Source organism: Hippocampus guttulatus, chromosome 7 (assembly GCF_054856545.1).
Source record: "Hippocampus guttulatus isolate MCC_2025c chromosome 7, RoL_Hgut_1.0, whole genome shotgun sequence".
NCBI lineage: Eukaryota > Metazoa > Chordata > Actinopteri > Syngnathiformes > Syngnathidae > Hippocampus > Hippocampus guttulatus.
This window is the reverse complement of record NC_141267.1, coordinates 9,353,568-9,375,874: the sequence shown is the minus strand read 5'-3', so window position 1 is coordinate 9,375,874 and position 22,307 is coordinate 9,353,568. Positions and strand designations below refer to the sequence as shown.

Sequence of the window (22,307 nt, the reverse complement as noted above, 5' to 3'; positions counted from 1 at the left end):
TTTACAACTCGAAGCTGCTCCCATTAACATTCCATTTTAATTTGCACAAGTCACACTGTTCCCAGCATTGATGTTTTGACCTTGTCTCAAATTGTCCTGGGCGTCCAATCATTGGAATTGTTTGCATCTGTCCACTCACCACATCCGGGTATACATTTGATCTGCCCTTCATCCACTGAACACCTTAAAAGGATTGAGTGATTTCCAATGCATTACATGCAATCAGGCTGGCTTTTAACTGCCGCACAAAACGCACATTATTTCCTCCTGCTCTCACTTCACTTAGGTTAAAGCTTTCACGTGCATCTGCGGCAGACAATGCTTTTTTTGTGTTTGTGTGTGTGTGTGTGTGTGTGTGTGTGAAGTATAGTAATGCCCCCAACATTGGTAATATACTGAACTGAAATGCAACTCACAACTGTTGGCATCTGCATCACTTTTTTTTTTAAATACTCGAATAAAAAGTTGCCAAAAGTGTGAAGGATTAATGGACCATTTAATTATTTATTTATGCAGTTAGTCATTTAAACTTTATGCTTGTTCTTATCTCTGAAGTGCAGGTCATAATTCTTCTGACTGTGCACTGTCCCCTGTTGGTGTGAAAGGGTAGCTACCCACGATCCAAACCGGGGATGCCCTTCTAACACTGTAGTATACATTGAATGCACTATTATTCTCATTTTGAATAATCTTCTTCATTCTCTTTTTTTATTTAATTTATTTCTGCCCCCTCCCCCTTGAAAGATACTTTCATTCTATTTCCAATTGTAAATCAGAAATACAGTACTTCCTCATATACAGGAATGGGCTGTATATCAGGGAGCAAAGTAGCAGCTGAAATACATATGTAAAAATAACTCCATATGTGACTATACGATCAAATTGAATGAAAAAGAAATTAGTCAGATTCATCTCACATTCCTTTTATTTAGCTCCCACGTGTTCATCAACAAACAACAGCCTCAAGCACTGCTGTTTTGTTTATACTCTAATGAGCTGTAAAAGTTCTGCAGAAATAAACAGAGATCACCCAAAGCGGAGAAAACTAAACTTTAAGTGAACTCAGCCTGTGACAAAAGTCTCCATGGATACAGTGCCGATACATTTCTTTTTCCTTGCTTCTTTCATACAGTTTGGCCCAGGGATGGGCAACTGGCGGCCCGTGACCACTGGCGGCCCCTTGATTAATTTCCCATGCTCCAAAAGGTTATTGTATTTCGTTTATTTATTCATTCATTCATCCATTTTCCGAACCGCTTAATCCTCACTGGGGTCGCGGGGGGTGCTGGAGCCTATCCCAGCCGTCTTCGGGCAGTAGGCGGGGGACACCCTGAACCGGTTGCCAGCCAATCGCAGTGGTTATTCATTTATTTTTACAAATGCCAAATTTCATTTAAAAAAAAACTATGATAAACATTCAATGTACAGTATGTTTGCAAATCAAAACGGGGGACTGGGCAATGGGGAAAAACATCCAGAAAAAATACATATACACATTTTTTTTTTTACTTAAAAATGAGAAAATCTGTGAAATGCAAATGTACAGGTGTCAAACTGGGAATATACAACGACTGGACTTTTAAGTTGTAATATCACCATTCACCACTAGATGGTAGACACGTCTTAATTGAACTTTGACAGGGTAGTTTAAGATAAGAAAACCTTTATTAATCTCGCAATGGAGAAATTCCCAATTCACAGCAGCAAAGTTATGAAAGGAAGAAGTAGAACAACAAAATATAGGAGCTGCTGGAAAGGCAGCCACTCTCGCGGCGCCATTTTGAAGTCAAAATAAAAAAAATAACACAACACATAGGACACAGACAGTCGTGCAATCTTCACCACTTTTCTGCATACATTTACTGCCCTATAGTTCAACTTGAGTAGGCCTTGTATTTATTTATTTTTTTGGCGGATTTGGAATGATATACAGAAGAAACGTAGGGCTGCACAATACTGTCTTGAAAAAAAAACATGCGGTACGCGTGTTGAATAAAGCAATATCGATAATTTTGTGGTCTATAACATGCACCTGGCGAAATAGTATTTTTATAATCTAAATAATTTTTTTCCATGCGGCAAAATATTCCAGCGAATTGTATTCTTGGCTCATTCATTGTAATTCCCCTAGATACTGTTCACCTATTAGATGACGATGCGTATTTAAGGCTGCATTGGACTGGATTAAATTTACAATAAAATAATATATGCCTTTGCGTTAGGGCGACTGGGTACCACGTCCACTTCACAGTGGAGAGGTACAGGGTTCGATTCCGGCTCTGGCCTTCCTGTGTGGAGTTTGCATGTTCTCCCCATGCCTGCGTGGGTTTTCTCCTGGTACTCTGGTTTCCTCCCACATTCCAAAAACATGCATGTCAGGTTAACTGAACACTCTAAATTATCCCTAGGTGCAATTTTGGCCGCGAATGGTTGCTTATCTGTGTGTGCCCCGCGATTTGACCATTATTGCAAAACAACGATATTTTTCTTCATATATTGTTCAGCCCTAAAGGATAGTACCCCAACAATATTAACATTCCGAATGAGTAGATTTTTGTGAAACCATGAAATTGAATCCACGCTACCTGCTCTGAGGTCAGACAAATAAGCCACTACATAATCCATGACCTGAAGTTTAGAAATGAGAAGCTGGTAAATTATATCGGTAGACAAAGGAAATGTACTTCCTGAACCGTTTCAGTCAAATATGAATATTTTACCATTTGCACTTGAGGACTACTTCATCATATAATAAGAAACATTGTTGTTTTGTTTCATAAGTAGCTACTGGGGTCAACTCCTGGTGTCTCATTATCTGCGGCTGGCATGGCACTAAAATACTGTGCATATAACTCACCACTGCTTTCTTACACTGACCTGCGACCTAATAAAAGTAACTGCAGTATTTATTGTTGCCTTCATTATCTACTGAAAAGAAAATACATGGGGGACACACATTCCACCCTGTGTTGCAAATTATAAGGCATATGCTGTTTTTGATCATTTTCCAAAGTAGCCAATGCGATTTGCAAAATAACAAATCTATTTTTTTTTTGTGTGTGTAATCTGATTATGTCAGAATTAGTTCTCGAAAAGAATAATTATTTTCTGCCCCTTGTCATGGTCATGCAAGTGTGAGCTGGGTTCGGACACGCTGCAGTCGAGGTGGGCAGGGTGAGATGATTTGAAGAACAAACTAGCTAATTTCGAGAGGGCTGTAGAAAGAGGATACGTGTGCTGACATTTTAAAAAATTATTGCGGTATTAGGAAGCATGTCGCAGATAATGTTATAACGTCCCGTGGAAACGTTCTAAAATGTTTGTGTATGTGCTTTTTGGAACCTTTGATTGCATGGGTTAACTGAGGAATGTTTAGCTCTTGCGAGCGTTTTGATCAAGCGTCACATTTTTCTTCTGTGTTTGTATGAAATAGTGAGGGTTATGGAGGTTATCGCCCATGGTAAGAAGCTGTCTTTGAATCTGCCTTCCATGCTTTGATGGCTTTGTGAGGAATTAGCTGTTCCAATGCTCAATGGCCTTGATTCTCTGGACAACGGTGCCAAATCAGTACAGCATGTAGTTGAATTATTTTGCATAACAACATCCATCCATTTTCTGTTCGGTTTGCTATCATTTTAGGATGACGGGTAAGTTGGAGCCTCCCGCAGCTGACTTTAGGTGACAGGTCACAAATAGACAGTCACATTCACACCTTTTACTTCATGTGAACTCAGCTCGATTACTGTTCAGATAAATTGATGAATGGATGATGAACACGTCCCATCCTAATCTATCCACCTCATTTTAATGCCCACACAGTTATGGCCATCATCATATGATTTTGCCTTTCTTATTTTATAAAAGGCACACGCAGAGAGCACTCTTCATCAGAGGACGACTTATAGTGGATGCAAAGCTTTTATTTTATACGACTTGCATTTATTCAAGTTTAGACCTAATTGCTTGGCAATGTGTGCATGATACAGCCTCAGCGAAATCGAGGGGTTGGTGCCAGAGTTTCTTTCCTCGGCTCATCATGGCACTCACAAACTCATTTTGTTTTTTCCAGCCTAAACTCAATTTCTCAGCATCTAACACTTGCGCTACAAACACTAACTCTGCCGGAATGTGATTTAATTGTGTCCAAATGGACATGTTTACAGGGAAGCTGTAATGGTTCTGTTGCTCCCGGTTTCATGTGTCCTTAATTATTATTGAATTATTCGCTTGAGAGTGTTATGGCGCAGACAGCTCTGTCAGGTTTTATTCCCCGCCATCATTCTTGTGCTTTCCCATTACGAAGCTATTATCCCTCAATTTGCTAAGTATTTTAGCTGACATTTGAGACCAAAGTGCTAATGAGCTGTAAGAGGAACAGTTTTCTCAAGACATAAGCCGAAATGTAAAGACTAATCTGTTTGAATGCAACTTTTAACGGATTTTTTTTTTCCAGGGGACTGCAGGGGAGGGTAGTTTCAAACAACCTTTATCTGCTCTTTGGGTTTTTAAAGAAATATTCCTTGCTCTAATATGCAGAAACATATCTTTTTTAAATTGTGATTGCCACTCGTGTTACTTTGATTTAAAAAATATGTATCTAATGCATGTATTTAATGCATCCGCATTTCCGAAGATTATATATATATATATATATATATATATATATATATGTGTACTGTATACTGTATATAGGTTATGGCTCTTGCAGTGGGTCTTGGAAGATTGTGTTCCTATTTATATGGAAAAACTTTGAGACAAACGCTCGAGTAAGCTGTGTGGCATAGCGAAGCATCTGATGTACTGCAAACAAGAGTTGAAACAATGCAGCCAGAGGACAAGAAGCCAAAGGCCTATTTGATGGCCCACAAGGGGGAAAAGGAGCACCTCTTCCCTTTTTTTATTTTAATGACAGCAATCTGTCAGTGACAGTCCTCTCGTTGGACACAGAAAGGCTGTAAGGACTTGGGGAGCATAAGACAGATGATAGGAAATAACAGCATGGAGACATAAACACAGAAGCCATGGCGTAGTACATTTTTAGAACGACCACCGTTTACTACTGGCAGATGTTTCACACGGATCGTCCCCAGGCCATTCGGAGAATTTAACCATTAGAGACACTTTCATGCTTAAAGCTCTTTTTTTGACAACAATTAAAACATTGCATTCAAATATTTGTTTTACTGTGCATAGTGACTGATATGCATTGGTGAGTCCACCACCGTGTAAGTTGAAGCGCTACTCAGCATGCCTCGGAACAGCGTGATTAACATTAACAAGCGCCTCTAGAGAAAATCATACAATTCAATACATCATTTGTGTTAAATTGAATGGAAATTGCTCATCAGTACGTAGTTATAAACGTGATGACATTTACGCCCCCCTGATTCCTGCAGATGGCAGCAAAGTCTTTCCTGAGTACCAAGTCTTGCATATGGGGAGTACGTTGACTCCGTAAGAAACGAGACACATTTGGACCGGGACACAAGTCGAAGTGTCTTTCTTCACATTTTAATGAGGAATATGTTTTAATGACTCCTATTTGCTGTGGCTCGTGCTTCAGTCATGCTTAGTGGCAGGTAGATGGAGTGAACGCGTAGCAGGTTCTCCAATGCCAACACGTGCAATATGATCACCGACTGCTGTGTGGACGTTAGTTTGTGCTTCAGTGCTCCTCGGCTTCTCATTCCAGCTTTTGATAGCTTCTTAGTGAATCAGTAGGCATGAGGCATGATGCCCGTGTGACACTTTTACTGTTCTGTCTGGAGTTGAAATGTCGGTACATGTCTTATTATAAAATGTGCTCATAAAGGCCTAATGGTGCATCATGAATATTTCAGAGACTTGAATACCATACGGAAACGAGCTGTGCGAGGGGAGCGACTTTAACAAGCCCCTTGCGTGACAGATAACCTCCGCGGCCGACCTTTTTCGTTCCTCTTTTGACTCTTTAAAAAAAAAAAAAGTGACTTGATTGGATTGATTCGTCATTTGCGACAAAAAGAACTTGGCCACGGGGCTGTGGATAATCCAATTTATCGCTTTGCCATTTATTACACATTTCTGTGGCTTTTGGGTCCACTGTCACATTGATTCGATGATTGCTTGCTTAGCTGGATCCTAATGAGCTACAGTCTGAATCACTGCATAATCGTCGCCCTAATTCACTCCCTCGTCAACCCTAACACTCGGCCTGCTGGCTCGCCATGATAAAAAAATAAAGAATGGAGTGAAAGGCGGCACAGTGAGTAGACAATTAGGATCATCAGCCTTGAGATAGGGCGGCACTCGATGCGTATTAGCCTTCCTGGAATGGCATCTCGCCTGTGATGTCGAGAAATATTGCTGCAGATCGCAGAAGTCTGTACAGTTTCCACACACAGAAAAAGCAACGGGGATTTGCCATCCATTTCTTTTCCCTTTGTGACAGTACAACTTCCAAGTAAACAGATAGGAGAAGAGCCTCTCTCTGGAGGATGGATGAGAGAGCAAATATGAGGAGGTGAAGGTACAACCTTATCAGTCGTTGTGCATGGCATTTATCCAGCTTGAAGAAGGAGACACCGGCATGTTTGTCAAGAGGCTGGTCGGTAAATATAGGAGGCAGCTAATCAGGCAATCTAATAACATAAAAATTGCACCATCTGTTTGCTTCATCACTTGTGCTGCCTGTTCGTTCCTGCAGCGGATTTTTCCAATAGAAGCTGCAGTGTAATTATGACTGATGCACCAAGTCAGTGCTGCTTGCCCTTGAGGCATCACAGTAAAAATATTTCATCGGATATTTGCGTATTTAAAACACTCCACGCAAGGGAGGTCATGATCAAGAAGCCAGATATCAAAACCGACAAGGTAAGAGGATGAAAGTTGGAGAGGCTACAATACGAGTTTGACAAATTAAGTTGCCTAAGTGATCTGAAAGACCGAGACTGTCAGTTAAATGCTCACAGAAATCACATAAGAATGCGCTAGAGACTTCTGTGAGTCAGATGTGTTCGCGTTGCCATCAAATCTGTTGACGTATCGACAATAAATAAAACATTACACAAAAATAGATGTCATTAGAGGACACCACACAGGGAGTCATTCGTGTCCAAAAAAACCAAACAGGCGTGAAGATTGACTTGTTTGGAAGATCACACAAATCTTTGCACAACTAAGAAAAAATAAATAAAAATACTAATACTAAAAATAATAAGACCATTAACAAATTAAAAAGTGCTTGACTATTTTTGTGGCTGTAATCGATCAGATGACCAATTCCTATTGCAATTGTATAATGGTTTGTCTAACTACAACTGCCACATCGTACAGCACCAGGTGTCCGCAGACTGTTTCATCCCCGTTTTGCATATTTTCGGGGAATCTATCCACCATTGATTTGGAAAAACTTACCTATTCGCTGTTTTTGTGCTCAGGCCAAATTCGACTCTTATGTAGAAGTATTCGTTTCGTGCTACCTTGTGGCCTCTTGATGCCAAGAAACTATGTTGAAGCGCGGAGAGGAGCTTCAGCCCATCAACACTTTATTATAGAGAGATCGTGTTTTTCTGCCATCTTGTAGTATGGATAGGCAATTATTTAAGTGTGTATATGATGTCATTTCATTTTGGGCATTGCTAATCTCTCTCTCTCTCTTGTAACAGCATATGGTATCACAATTTTAAAACTGCTATATCAAAACTTTCTGTTAAATATGGAAAAGCGAATCGCTGACGAGTTTTTCATGCTGTTGGGGTGGCCCTCTGCCCTGTATCCCACTTGAAAAAAGCTGCCCCTGCACTAAGCTGCAACCAAATCCTATTTCCACACGGTTTCAAGTAGTGTCAAGGATGAATAATGTGATATTTCACAAATCGGACCTTGACACGGATGACAGAATGCAAAGCAAACCCTTTTTTTTTTTTTGCTCCTGAAACAGAATGATCTTTAGTCACCATTCAAAACACAAAAATCATGTTGTTTTACTTGTGAATAGTTTCTTTGCATACCTAGCAAAGCTCGCTATATATTCTTATTAATTTTAATTATTGTAGGTATCAGGTGAGTTATACCATTGGGAGATGTGGGTGTCGTAACACCACGCATTTTCAAATGCTCACATTTCAAGCCGCCTCCACACCTCCTCCCATTATTATCATCATTTCTTTTGTAAATAGCTTGTGAGTCAACTCCAGTGTTATCTTGAGTTGACTGTACGTTGCAGGCTGCTAAAAATGGACAGTGACTCAATATGAAGAATCATCGAGAAATGTCATAATCAAGCAAACATTGTACTGCACAAAATTCTGTGATTAAGGGCAAATAACCCAAAATCTAAATTGTGCACCAGGTTTGGCATGATACAGAATGACATTCAAACCAGTCTTCCTGCAATTCATTGCACTACGATGAAAGTGTTTTTGAGGTCTGCTGCAACAAAGTGAAGCAAAAAGGAGAAGTTTGGAAACAATGTTGCTATGATAATGTGATGGTTTTCCATAATTTCCAATGTACTGTAGTTAGGGGGTTTGGGACTAGCATATTATTTTGTCCAACATCTCATTTTCTATCGCGCATGTCTGCATTAGAGTCAAGGATGAGCTGGAATGTTTCCCAGCTGACGGATTTAGACAATGCATTTTTCTTAAAAAGAATATGCCACAGAATTCTGAGAATGCACTCATGAACACAAGTGGTATTTTTAAACAGTAGCCTACTGTAGAGGCCGATATATTTTTAAACAGTCCCTAGAATGTGGACACACGAGTTGCAGTTCAAACTTTTAAAGTATTTAAATGGTGAAGCCAATCGCTCTTTTTAATTTTTTTTTTTTAAAGATGAATTTAAGACAAGCATTGGACATTTCAGCTTTTATTTCCAGGTACATCTGAATAAATAATAAATCCCAGGAAATAAATGCAAAAATATTGTTTTGTTTTTGTTCAACTTCTAGCTTTTCTCATGTTCATTTCTTTTGTCAATCTCAAATGTTTTCAGTCTTGAAAAAAATGAAAAGGAATTCACCTCTCTGTTCCAATACTTTAGAAGAGGTGTGCAGCGGAATCCTATTATTTTATTTAGTTGGCCCCTTTTCAAAGTTTATCGTCTCTTTCCATATAATGTTGGCAAGTCTGAGTAAATCCAGTTGTCACGTTACAATATAAAATGCCGGGCAAACTGTTTTTTTCAGACAACATTTCTTTAATACAAAGTCAACGTATCTACACACACAGTGGCTTCAAACCAATCATCTTTCAGTTAGATCTAACAATTTGAAAGTGACAGCACTTGGCCCTCACACAAATGAAAACTAGTTTGAAGTTCATCATTCTGTCAGTATGCTTGATTCTTTTGTTAGTGTCTTTATTTTCAGTTCATCCCACCGCCAGATATTCTCCAATGATTGTAGCAGGTGTTGAAACAAAGTCCGAAAAGTTCTATTACATAAGTTTCCAAAGACCTCCACAGTTAAGAGCTTCGGCATGGGCGCTCCGATCAGTTCCACAGCGAGGATTTTTGTTCTTGATGAAACATGTCAAAGTTTCAGCTGAGAATGTGACTTTGCAGCACGTTTTTGGTTGTCTCGGTTTTGCCCTCGTTTGTTTCACTCCGCTTCTGATTTCTTTCTGCATCCCATTAAACAAAAATCTGCAATGCTGCACATAGAATGTCTAAAAAACCCCCAAAACAAAACACTTGTCACATTGCAACAAAACTAGATGTGGTTTATTTGTCATGGTAACTGAACAATAACTGAGATTCAGAGGGAAAATTGCTGGGTTGACGAGCATGTTTGCTTTCTTTTGCACAACCGAACTGAAGTGTGTGATCAGTTGCGTCCAAATTTGACTGCAAAGGGAAAATAGAATGAAGAAGAAAAAAAAAAAGAAACAAATGGAACCTGTTAAAGGTCAGGGACCGGGAGTGGAGAAAGTTGTTTCTCGGGGAAGAAAATGAAACAAAGATCAAGTTGGCGACAAGCAACTCCTTGTACAGTTCCATTGTATTGTTTAAGCTCTTGAGGGTCCAATGATTTACAAATACATATAATCTATATATTTGTTTATTTACATGTAGATTGTTTTGTATATGTAACAAAAAAAATAATGACCACAATAATATGTCGGAAAGTAAATGAAAAAACAATACAAAAACCAAGGGTCTCAGCTTGTACACGATCATACCAAGTACTGAATGTCAAATTTGGCAGATTCAAATAACAACAAAAATGGAATGGGATTTTCGATTTGTTAGATATCATGTGGGCAGGTTTCTTCTCAGCTGCAAAAAAAAAAAGAAAAAGGAATAAAGTAATAACAAACATTAATGGCTACAAAATAAAATCGAATGTGCAATTCTATTTAAAATGCAATGCATATCCTCACCGGAACCAGGATGAGGATCCAAACGGGGCAAATAAAGGTTTGTTGCCATTGCGGGACACGCAGGATTCTTCGGTTTAAAAAATATAAATGCTTAAATGGAAAATTAAAAGGGAAGTCGCCTTATTTTCAAGCACTGGGCTGGTAGGGCAAGACAACAAAAAAAAAAAACATGAGTGATGGATATATTTCTATAGTCTGCATTTAAATATATATGAATGTGTGCGTGTGCCGTATATATGCGCACGTACACACGGACATGTTATACTGAAGATTTCTAAAGTGAAAAAATAGAATGTCTTTCAACAGAATATGAACAAATAAGCACTTCTCTTTTGCTATTTTTTATCATTTTTTTAGAAAATGCAATACAACATCTCTGTTAAAAAAAAGAAAAGAAGAAAGTTAGCTATGTAATGCAAAATAAATCATCGTAATACAACACTGATGTTTTTTTTTTTTATAATGTTACAATAACAATAAGGCTTTTTTGGAAATACAAAAAGATTACACACAGTTCAGTCCATCGCTCCGGTTGTTTGACGCGTATCTTTTGGGAACCTTTCACAGAATCCAAAGAGGCGCATACCAAAGCATTGATACCTCCAAAAAAACAAGAAAAAAAAAACAAGCCCGCTGAGCTGATCGTAAGGAGTGACATTTAAATTAGTGCGTCAAATCCAACCTGCATTTTTTTTTTTTTTTTTTTGGCGGGGACTTTGTTCAAGTTATTTTTCTTCAGGATGTGCAAGTTACTTGTACCGAAGATGTTCCTCGTAGCTTTGAGAGCTAACAAGCTCTACTTTCGTCACCCAAAGAGTACTGAGGGTTCAAGGAAAACAGCTTTTTAATGCAACAAATGAGTATACAGTGGATCATAAAGGAAATGTTTCAAACACCGGGTTTTGTAATTGAAATAGCCCCATTTTTTTGTGTGTGTGTGTGTCTTTTGAAATGAAACCTACTTCAAGAGTCACACGTACATGAGATAAGCAGCATGTTTGATTGGATTGAAAAGAAAACTTGAATTAAAAAAAAAAAGAAGAAGAAATTGAAATATCTGTCACTGTACACAAAGGAAGGCTTTGTGGCCCATCTTTGTCGGGCTTCTCGATTTGTTGCAAAGCTTCTCATCAGATGTATGTCTTGTCAGATTGACACTCCAAAGCTGGCAAAAAAAAACCCCACAAAAAAAACAAAAACAAAAAAAAACATGGGTCACAAACAACCAAGCCACTGCTTCTTTTTACAGGCACAGATTCCCACAGTTCTCGATTGACTTTCAGGAGAGGGTCCCGTTGGTGAGAAATCCCATTTTAAGATATGTGATGTTGCTTTTTTGTCCTGACAACTTCCCTTCTGATCACGTGACGTGATTTGTCCTGTCTCACTTTCTCCGAACAAACGTTGCTCATCATGAGCAACGTTTCTGTTTCTCTGCCCGCCCGAGACGCCGTCATCTTGCTTGCGGTTGACCGGCGTTTGGGAGAGCGAACCGCCCCTTCCGCAACCACAATTTGGTCATTTCTCTAAATATAACTCGCAAAATATGTTGGAAAGGGCGGGGCGGGGGGAGCGGAAAGACTCAGAACTTCCTTTACATCCAGGAATATCAAAAATCACGAGAGAAAGTCACTCCGTCTTGGCAACAGCCATCTCATGGGTTACTTGCCTTGTACTTCGTCTGTTGTGTGACATTTCAGTGAAAGTTTACAATGTCTATATGGAAACACTTGAGGTAAGGTAAGAAGTCGGACACTTGGATCGCCCCCACAGCTTGAGCCAATTCTTCTTTTCTTGACTGTGGGGTCTGAGCTATCTTGGCCCGATTGAAATTAATCTGGTCGGAGTGATGTCGAAAAATGTGGTATCTTGCTTTGATGCGTCTGAATGAACAATGGCGGTGTCGTTGTTGTTGTGACACCACCGTTTCACAACTCAAGTTTCTATGGCTCAGGAGACTGTTGACGGGGTGACAGCACTCATGGGGGGGGGGGCTTTTACGTTGCATAGTGATCAAAGCTTCCTAAGTACTCCAAAGCGGCGTGATAGCAGAACTGGTACTCATCCTGTAGATTGTAGAAGAAGAACATAACACAGAGGGAGAAAAATAAAAAGATATCAGAAATATAATCTCTACAGTACTTTGAGCAACGCTTTGATCGCCGTGTCACTAAAAACAGCCGCTTTTTAATACAGATTATTTCCAGAAAAGATATTTAATGCGAGTGCACAGCTAATGTGCGGTAAAAGTCGAAACTTTGTGGAGGTCATTTAATAGCGACTTCCACTCAACTTTAATTAAATTTAGCTGCCCTCAAACAAAGTTGAGGACATTCATGCACATTCTGTTCAGAGGCAGGTGGTCAGCAGATCCCAGGTGGGCCGGCGCTCTGTTAACCTGCCGCAACGCAGGCGGCGTTTGAAGCCAGGAAGCGCTGTCTAAAGATAGGTACCCACTGTCAGGGCAGCGAGGCATCAAGGACCGCTTGAAACCAACCGCACTTCCTGTTTAATGAGATGCCGTCAAACTGCCTCTGGAACACGCGCTTTTATCCCCCACTGGTCGAGAGGGCTGCCATGTCCACGTTGTTTAATTAGATTCCCCACAGAGGGCATAACCTTTTATCTTGCAAATTTCAATTCCAGTCGTTAATAATGTGTTTAAATCCAACTGTCTGTTGAATATCCAATCACTTTGCTGACTGTAAACTGAAATAAAGAGGAGGCCAAAATGAGACGGCAATAAATAAATAGCAAAGATAATTAAGTATGTAGAAGCAGCGCACGCAACTTGAAACATTCAACAAGACGGGAGGTGTGTGTGTAAGGTATGGTACACGAAGACCATAGATTGCTAAAATAGATCATTTTGAGTTGCCATGGTAACGGAAGAAAAGAACGCGAGCCAGTCAACACATCGGGTACGGTGAATCTCAAACCGTCTCTTCATAAGAGACTTGCCAGAACAAAACAAAATGATTGAATTCCAAAAATAAAGAACACACTAAACCACTGTGATGCCATTGGTGAGATGTTAATTGTGTGTAGGGTAATGGATGTACCCGATAATTGAATTAGGAGTGGGGGACGTAATTACAGATAAAAGACGGGCCTTCATATTATCTTCGTGCACGTTTGGTTTTGAAAGCTTTTCAGCAACCAATTTATTCTATTTTGTTTGAAGTCACATTCTGATCAATTTACTTTAGCCCATTTTTCTTGAAGTTCCAATTAAACCACAACCATATTGTAGGTTTGTCTTCATAGCTGGTTATGACTTGATTTATTTGTGTGTGTGTGTGTGGGACATCTGACCTCAGTCTGGACCATTGCTGGCCTCTGTGTCCGGAGCATCTTCACCGTCTGGAAGATATCAACAACGCCTTCATAACGCATTCGCTCCAGGACGATGCTGAGGGTGATGAAGACGCCAGTCCTGCCCACACCAGCGCTGTCGGAGAGAACATCTCAACGAATTAATCAAGCATGGAAATAACACGTAGGCCTATGTACAGGTCTACACACATGGGCAAGTTGCAACATTCGGAGCTCTTGCAAATGAAATACAATCATCTTTGACCCCCTTCTGAAATGCACGTTGTGCAATGTCAACTTCTTGGCTGACAAAGGGCAACAAATTGAAAACCTTGATTACCATCAATCCGGTGGCAAGGTCACGGTAAAGATGACAAGGGTGCAACCAATCGAATTGTGAGATAAATTACAAAAACATCTTGACATCTTTCTGGCTGCAGCTGCTGTCCAGAAAGACAGTCTTGAGTCTTAAACCGGAATCCGTAAATACTTCAAAGCCGCCTCTCTAAGCTGCTTTGCTGCGAAATGACTTCCACTCCGCCAATGGAACAATAATTGATATGACAACAATTTTATTTGGGCTTCCTCCAAATGCTAAAGCTATTTTGTTGACTGTGTCTGCGTGTGTCTGTGTGAGGAAGAAAACTCACTTTTGGACCCAAGTGTTTTGAGACCATTTAAAAAAAAAACCTTTATGGTATCAAACACAGTCGTTCTGAGCTGACCCATCTCTCCAGCCACCCACGAACATCCTCCCTGACTTTCATTCCTGCTGTATCGCTTAGGCCACCCAAAGCCGCTTCCAGGGAGTCGATCAGAGCTTTGTCACATGGACTCAAACTCCCCTTCCTAGTGCTCCTCTCTCACCAATAGCATCCACTCCCCAAATAAGAAAGGCTGGACGAGCCGTGGCCGATCGAGAGGATTTGGAGTCTCCCATTCACAGAACGTAATCAGGCAATTAATGACAAAACGCACAAAAGTCTATTAGACAGTGGCTGAGGAAAAGAGTGGAGGCGGGGGTGATGTGGAAGCGGAGGGCTCGGTGGGAACGGAATAAAGGATGGCTGGGAGAATGAATGGATCGAAATGAAATGAGGGAATAGAGCAGAGGATTAGGAACTAGAAATTGGGATGACAGATGAGGAAGGCGCCGACTAAGGGAAAAGGACAATGCCTTCAACCAAGAGATGACAAAGCAAGGCGGGTGCAAAGAATCCAATCTTGGTATCAAACGCTGAATGACACGTACTCTAAAAAGATAAGTTGGATATAAATAGAAAAAAGAATAATAAAAAAGCAAGCGGATGAAAAATAACTCCCTCACCAAAATACTTTTGAAACATGAATTAATTGAGATTGCATGTTAACTTTTTGGTTGTATGGCAGTTCAAGGAAGATGTCTCTTGTACCAAAGACTTTCAAAGATGTTGAAGGGAGTTGTTCGGAAGTCATTTTTCAACCACCCTGTATATTATTTTACCATTGGAATGACCTTGTGCAGAGTGCAGGCCATCTCTTCGTACTGTTAAAAAAGTGACAAATCTGTTTTTCAGCACTGAATGAGTTTTCTTTCCTTGGTCCAACTCTTCCTATAAACTCAAAGTAGTGTTGTGTAATTCTGCGAATGAAACCAATGAACACATAAACTTCAAAGCAAGAAGTAGTGCTGAAGGGATGACTTGAGTTCCGTAAAAATAAATGCATTTAGTCTCCTGATATTTTTACAAAACAGTGGGCCTTTTAAAATGGTTGTGGATTTTCCTTGGAATTAAATTGACAAGATGTCCACTGACAACGCTTACAAATCTCAGCAGTCCATTTGATGGCTGGTGACATCATCTTCCTAACATGGGGAAAGGTGACGTTATGTTTGACGCTCCACAGCATATTTCTCCAAACTATTTTTTTTACCATCAGAAAAATGATCAGGAGATGGGGGTTTTCCATTTTTTAGTTACAAAAGCTAGAAGACGTATCCTTCTCAAGGCCCATCACTAAATATGAATACCATAATCTGAATTCTGGATTATGACCACAAGCAAATACCAGTCCAGCATCGAGAGTTAATGATGTAGGTTACCTTGGAATCTACACCCCGGGTGTTAGAATCCATCATGGATCATAAAAACAAAAAGAATGGCTGTTTTATTTCATGTTCCTCCCCTTTGCAAATGCCAAGCTGCATCTCAGCCTTATCAATTATGAAAGAAATGGGCCTGTGGAGGTCCACAGGATTACCATGGCAAAGAGAGTGAGTATAATACTTGGTGATGCTGTGAGGACTACGCCACAGAAGGCGGTCGGCTTTAGTGTTGGTTTAAAAAAAAGGAAAAAAATGACTGTCTTTGGTTTTCAGCTTGTCATGAGATGCAGAGGTTGTTCTCTTCAACAGAAAACCTTATTAACAGTTTAAAATTGTTTTTTTATTGGTTTATTAATCAGTGCCAGCCATTTAAAGTCCTTCCTTTACCCTACCATGTGATTTTTTTGAAAAGAAGGGACTTTTTTTCCATGAGATTATATAAAGGTAAAAAACATGAAAAAAAAAGTCCTTGGCAGTGGAGTGACTTAAGTCTGAAACTCAGGGTCGATGTGTTCCCCCCCCCTAACCAATTTAAGAGTGCTCCCACCTGCAGTGGACAGAGATTGGTCCATCCTGTCCAAACTGCTCCTTGGTTTTATGCACCTGGCCAATAAAATCAATGAAGCCCTCGCCGGATTTTGGAATGCCTTGCTCCGGCCAGTCGGTAAACTGGAACTGCCTTACTGTCCTGGATTGGCCATCCTGTCGAAACATGGAAGAAGTGAGAGTAGCAAAGAAAGAGTGCCTAATACCGACAACCCCCCCCCCCCCCCCCCACACACACATAGAGTGGTTAAAAAAGACATTGTATCAATAAAATACATTGGAAATCAGTGATAAGTGTGTAGTCCCTGCAAAGTGTTCACTTCGCATGTGGTGCAGAAATGCACCTTTCATCTTCGCCATCGCAAATAACTTGGGATGTTTCTTATTGAAACTTCATTCATTTTCTGAACTGCTTAACCTCACACAAGGGTTGTGGGCGTGCCTGAGCCCATCTCAGCCGTCTTTATGATCTTGCCATAGCATCAGGCAAGATGTCGTTTTCAGAAGCTCAACAATACAATTTGACACAGACTGATTGTGAACACTGAGAAAAGGTTAGATATTCAAAATCTGTGTTTGCCTTGCCAGCATCTGAAGATATGTGAAGGTTTTAAGGTAGACAAGTAATATCCTGAGTTGGATATTTATGAGATTGATGGTGGATGGAAAAACCCACCACATTAAATGTCAAAGAATTAAATTCCCAAGTAACAGTATACCTTCACCACTAATGGTCACATTTTGTGTCAAAATGAAACACATCATCGAGCATTTGCGTAGGTTGAAAGTGTCATCTAATAAAAAGTATCCTTGTCTCGCAATATAATTCAGTTTACTCTCCTGCTGCTTTTGTTGGTGTGTAGTGTGCGATGGCTCCCACTTGAAGCTAATCAATAGTGCATTGGGATGCCACGCGTCTTGTCCCAGACACCGTGTAGAATAGTGTAATCCTGTGATCGATAGCACAATTTGACGGAAGAGTGTTGAGGGAGAGGGTGGAGGCTTAAGAAGCGAGACTAAATGACTAGTTTAGCGGGCTGTGGGTTTGGATGATGAAAATAGAAAGTGATGTCCCTGCTTCTGTCAACCACATTGCTCTTACTGCCTCCAGTAGTTCAGATGCAACTACAAATATGCCAACAATTTACAAGCCTTGGTTTTGTCGCAGAAATGCACAGCACGTTTTGTCAGGTTACCATGAAATAAAACTATTTTCGTGTTTTTGAAGGAAATGGGAAGTTGAAACATAACACCCTTTTACAAATATTCAATGACATACCACGGCTCCACCATGGAATGTATCAGCCATGCAGTATATTGATCACATGACTGCTTGAGAAGAATTTTACTTCCGGATAACAATAATATAATCAAATCCACAACATTCGCATTTTAATGTTTTTAAATCATAGCTGTTGGTGTTTTCAACGGCTTTTCGTGCCTCAATGTGCTCTTACATGTTTAGTACACTGATTCGATCGCACTAATCTGCATACGCCACCTGGTTTTGTAAAAGGCCATGTTTGTCTTGATGTTTTGCTACACAACATGTTTCCTTTCTTTTCGTCCTTTGTCTTTCATCTGCAAAACATCACGCCTCAGTCGGAGGATTAAAAATAAAATGAGAGAGGCAAAGGCAACACAATGGGCCACGTGCTCAGTAAGGAGGGGTGGGGGGGGGTATCTTAACACACAACCTGAGGGCCCGCTCTGCGTGTCAAATTGTGTGATTAAATACGTGACTGGCTCGCGAGATGTGAGTGTTGAGGCGGGCGCGCGATGCTATTTGCAACAGATTGTGCGCAAGCATACACTCATTTAATCAAACAAACATGTAAGCATTGACAACACTGTATGGGGTTGATTCTAGTTGTTTCCCCACTCGGCGCTAATGTTTTTCCGAATCTAAATAGCAGAACGTACATGCATTTCTCTCCCGCGCAGCTACAATTGAAGCACTTCTCGCCAATGCCTTAACATCTTGAAAAATTAACTTGCACTATCAGTTTCAAGCTGCCTCATGTTGGTTTTTCTCCAACATTGATGATCTGCATCAGTTAGCTTGCTGCTGGAGCTGCTCTTCTCATATAATAAAAGAAGACCTTGTGAGAAACGAAACGACAATGCTGAACAATCATATTTTTTACGCTGGTGTTAAAATTGATTTTTATTCCAGAGATACTGTGATTAATAACGTGCTGTTATGTGTGACGCCAGATCAAAATTGCCCCTGTCAAAGAGGTTCATGTTGATTTTTTGGGGGGGAAAAATACAAAAACAAACCAAAAAAACTAAACAAAAACACAGCACAATTGTAATGGTGAACTGGTCCAATTTGTTGCTGTGAAATTATGGCTCTGCATTTTAGTCAAATGTAAATCAATTTGCTTTTCTTTACCTTTTATCGTTAGATTTGAATACAGTATTATTTTCGACAGCATCAGCATTGTTTGCGTGTGCAGCAGCGTTCACGGGTATGAATAAAAATAATTGGATGGTTGGATGTTGTTGGTAGACCAGCTTACACTGCATTCATTCGCAATTACCACGATGTATCTGTGCATGATTATGTGCATACTACAATATGACACGTGCGTGTGAGGGGTGGTTGATATGCAACAGGAAGACATTTAACTAACTAGCTGCCACACAGCCTAGGAAATAATTGCTGATGTCAGCCTTGTTGGAGAACAAAAGCGGTTTTACGTTGTTGCTGCAGTGCTGCTGCCATTTGAAATTATCCCAGATAATTGGGCTCAGAATAAACCCGGCAATATATTTTTTTTCTTCCATGTTTACCGCTTACGGTTCCTAAAAAAAAGTGGTTGCAAAAGCTGGGGACACTGATCTTGATTTGCGTTTCTGATCCTCTTACCCTGGCGTCTGTGACCTTGAACTCTCGTAGGATGTACTGAGGCATGTTGTACTCAGCCATGGGATCCACCACAAAATATTGATACCGAGCAGAGCGCTCTGCTGGCCAATACTGGTGACACTTTTCCTGCATCAACGGATAAAGACGTTTAATCGTGGCTAAAATGGATCATACCATTGATACGATTTGAGTGTGTGAGTTCATGTCATACCCTTCCCATCTCTCTCAGTTTGGTCAACATGACTACAATGGTGGAGTTGTTCTCCCAGAGCATTCTCCAGAAGTCCTCTGTAGTTTCTGCCAGAGGGCCCTGTGTGGCAATGTAGGCTTTCTGTTGCCTTTAGAAATACAGTTACATCATGTTATGTTCCGTTATTTTATATTAGAAATAATACCGTAATCCCTCCTTTATCGCGGTTAATGGGGACCAAAACCACCCGCGATAAACGAAAATCCGCCAAGTAGCGACCCCCCGTATAAGTACATGTAACATGTGTATGAGTATAAAAAAATATTTATAAGGCCAAATTTAATGGTATACATGCATGTAAGTTTTGTTGTAATTAACATAACTTAATGCTGTATACTAATAGATTTAAACATGTATCAGTTAGGTTAGGTTAGTGTATGAACAAAGTACAGGCAACATATACATGTAGTACTGTATATGTTGCTCTATGTGACTCGCTGTTGTTTTGCTGACTTTCGCTGCTTCTTGCGGACCGTTTGCGGACTTGTTGTATATGTTGTAAATATGTTTGAAAAAATCCGCGATGCACTGAAGCCGTGATAAACGAACCACGTGTATATATATATATATATATATAGAGAGAGAGAGAGAGAGAGAGAGAGAGAGAGAGAGAGAGAGAGAGAGAGAGGATAAGCTTGAGTGAGCCACAGACATGTCAAGTAACTGTTACATTGTGAGTCTGTATACATTCTGGTTACTTCTGAGGCGCATTCTTCTATTTTCAAGTTCCCTATGGTTGCGGCTTGTCCTTTTTTTGGGAATGTGGCAAAAAGCCCAAGAAAATGTTGACCACTTGCTTGAGTCCTTTCACAGTGTATGCTGAGGTTTCACATGACAATATGCATGACTGTGGTTCAAGATTTTTGCAACTTAAGACTCTTGAATTGTACATCTTTCAAACACGTTTCAGTTCTGAGGTTCCACTGCATAGCCAAGCCCTCCTGCCAGTAATGCAAACTCTTGTGCGGGACCTATTACTGCTTAAAAACCTTGTCTTCCATCCGTGCCGTTTACGTATACTTTGCAAAACAAAACAAACAAAAAAAGCTGTCCTGACAATACACACAACCACATCCTCCTACCTGTATCCATCAATAAAACTGGAATTAATGTAGTCAGATCCTTCCAGGCCTCTGATTGGCTGCAGGCAGACACGCGTGGTCTCGTAGGGCATGATGTTGACCAGGCGATTCTTGAACTTGTTGCAGGGTAGGTTGGCACTGATGAAGCGTGACGTGTGGGCTTTGGAGTTGGCCAAACGCTGGCAACACAAAACAAGGAGGAATATTGAGAAATAAAGATCTGACAAAGATAGCCAAAGAAGTGGGCAAGAAAAAAAAGAGCAAAAAAATAAATAAATACGCAGAGCGAGCATTGGTGGAGGACAAATGAAGATAATGTAGATGAGATATTTTCATGCCAGCCGTGAATCAGACTGATCACTAGCCTGATTGTTAAAACACATTGATGCTACAGTTTTAAAGGCCTGCATAGTAAGTATGCATTCCGCAGAAAGTATGGTATTTTCAAAATGTTTATCCTCTTCTTTAAATGACTGAGTCTGGGGGGTGCTTGATATCACTTGCGAGGATCTATGCCAAACACAAACACACATAAACAAGCTTGTAGATAAAGAATGAAGAAAACAGCAAACTCTTTGAAAAGTGGGTCACTGTCTCCTTTGATAATTGTTGCAATCTATGAAAAAAAAACCAACCAAAAAAACGTTGCAGAGGGATATTCAAACTAAGGATAGAAATGATCCAGCAATTATCCAGTGAATTACTTAAATTAAGGATTAAATCAAAAGTTTGTCTCAAAAAGTTGAGAACGTGTGGCTTAATTAGGGAAACGAAAAACAAAATGGGCCCAAGCTTGCTGCCTCAACAGGCTGGCCTACAAATACAAATTCAGTAAGTGATGTTATCTGTGCATCTCCACTGCTTAGCTAGCAGTTGGTGCATATAGCTTCTGACTGGACGCTCAACGACATACAGTAATTTCAAATCTCAACCTCCCTTTGGGTGACGTGCAACAATTTTTTTTTCTATTTAGTTGACATGTGCTTGATAATGAAATGCTACATCCACCAGTAATAATTCAACCGAATCTCACTTGCTTTAACTGAGATAGCGACATTAGCTTCTTTTGAACAAACCTTACTTCTCCGTCAAGTTGTTGACAGTACAAAGGGTGGGGGAGAGTTTTCGTTTGTGTCCATTCACATTTTTTTTAATTGTCTTTGACACTGGCTTGTTTTCCACATTCTGCTTCTACTACCGTATTGGCTCGAATATAAGACGGTGTTTTTTGCATTGAAATAAGACTGAAAAAGTGGGGGTCGTCTTATATTCGGGGTCGAGACATTATACCCATTCACGACGCTAGATGGCGCCAGATATGAATGAAGCAAATGCTGAACTTGACTCCTCAGGGCCCAGGCCAAAGTGAACCCCTGCCACGAAGAAAAAAAAAAAATAGCAGTCGCACAAAGAAGAAAAATAAAAAATAGCGGTAAGAAGGAAAAAAGAAGAAAATAATAGAAGAGATAACAGAAAATGGAGAAACGTAGCGACAATCTGGAGAAAAGTGGGTCGAAGATCGGCCAGGTTAACCGGCAGCTGAGGAGAAGTTATGATGTAATTTACATTTCAAAAACCACAAGCCAGTCATTTACGAATGTGATTGCACTTTAGATTTGAATGAGGCAAAATAACATGCTTTTTCTCTCAAATATATTGTTATAATCATTTGTTTCAGATGTACTGTAATTATTTTCTGTATAAAAATTAATTTGGTGTTCAAATAAGTCTTTTTTCAAACTTGAGTCTTGAAAAAGAGGGGGTCGTCTCATAATCAGGGCCGTCT

At 40.1% G+C, this 22,307-nt stretch overlaps 1 protein-coding gene across 8 annotated transcripts in view; it reads right to left on the bottom strand.

Annotated features, from left to right (window-relative positions):
• Positions 1 to 10,027: 10,027 nt before the first annotated feature.
• ptprsa (protein tyrosine phosphatase receptor type Sa) overlaps positions 10,028 to 22,307 on the bottom strand; it is a 212,590-nt gene continuing 200,310 nt past the window's right edge. For all 8 annotated transcript variants that reach the window (XM_086116116.1, XM_086116119.1, XM_086116120.1 and 5 more), the window contains 6 exons: positions 20,522 to 20,700; positions 19,401 to 19,527; positions 19,190 to 19,315; positions 16,316 to 16,470; positions 13,683 to 13,818; positions 10,028 to 12,433 (listed from right to left, as the gene is read on the bottom strand). In XM_086116116.1, coding sequence (XP_085972242.1) covers positions 12,365 to 12,433; positions 13,683 to 13,818; positions 16,316 to 16,470; positions 19,190 to 19,315; positions 19,401 to 19,527; positions 20,522 to 20,700 — 792 coding nt within the window. In that variant the 3' untranslated portion in view covers positions 10,028 to 12,364. The remainder of the gene's footprint in view (positions 12,434 to 13,682; positions 13,819 to 16,315; positions 16,471 to 19,189; positions 19,316 to 19,400; positions 19,528 to 20,521; positions 20,701 to 22,307) is intronic.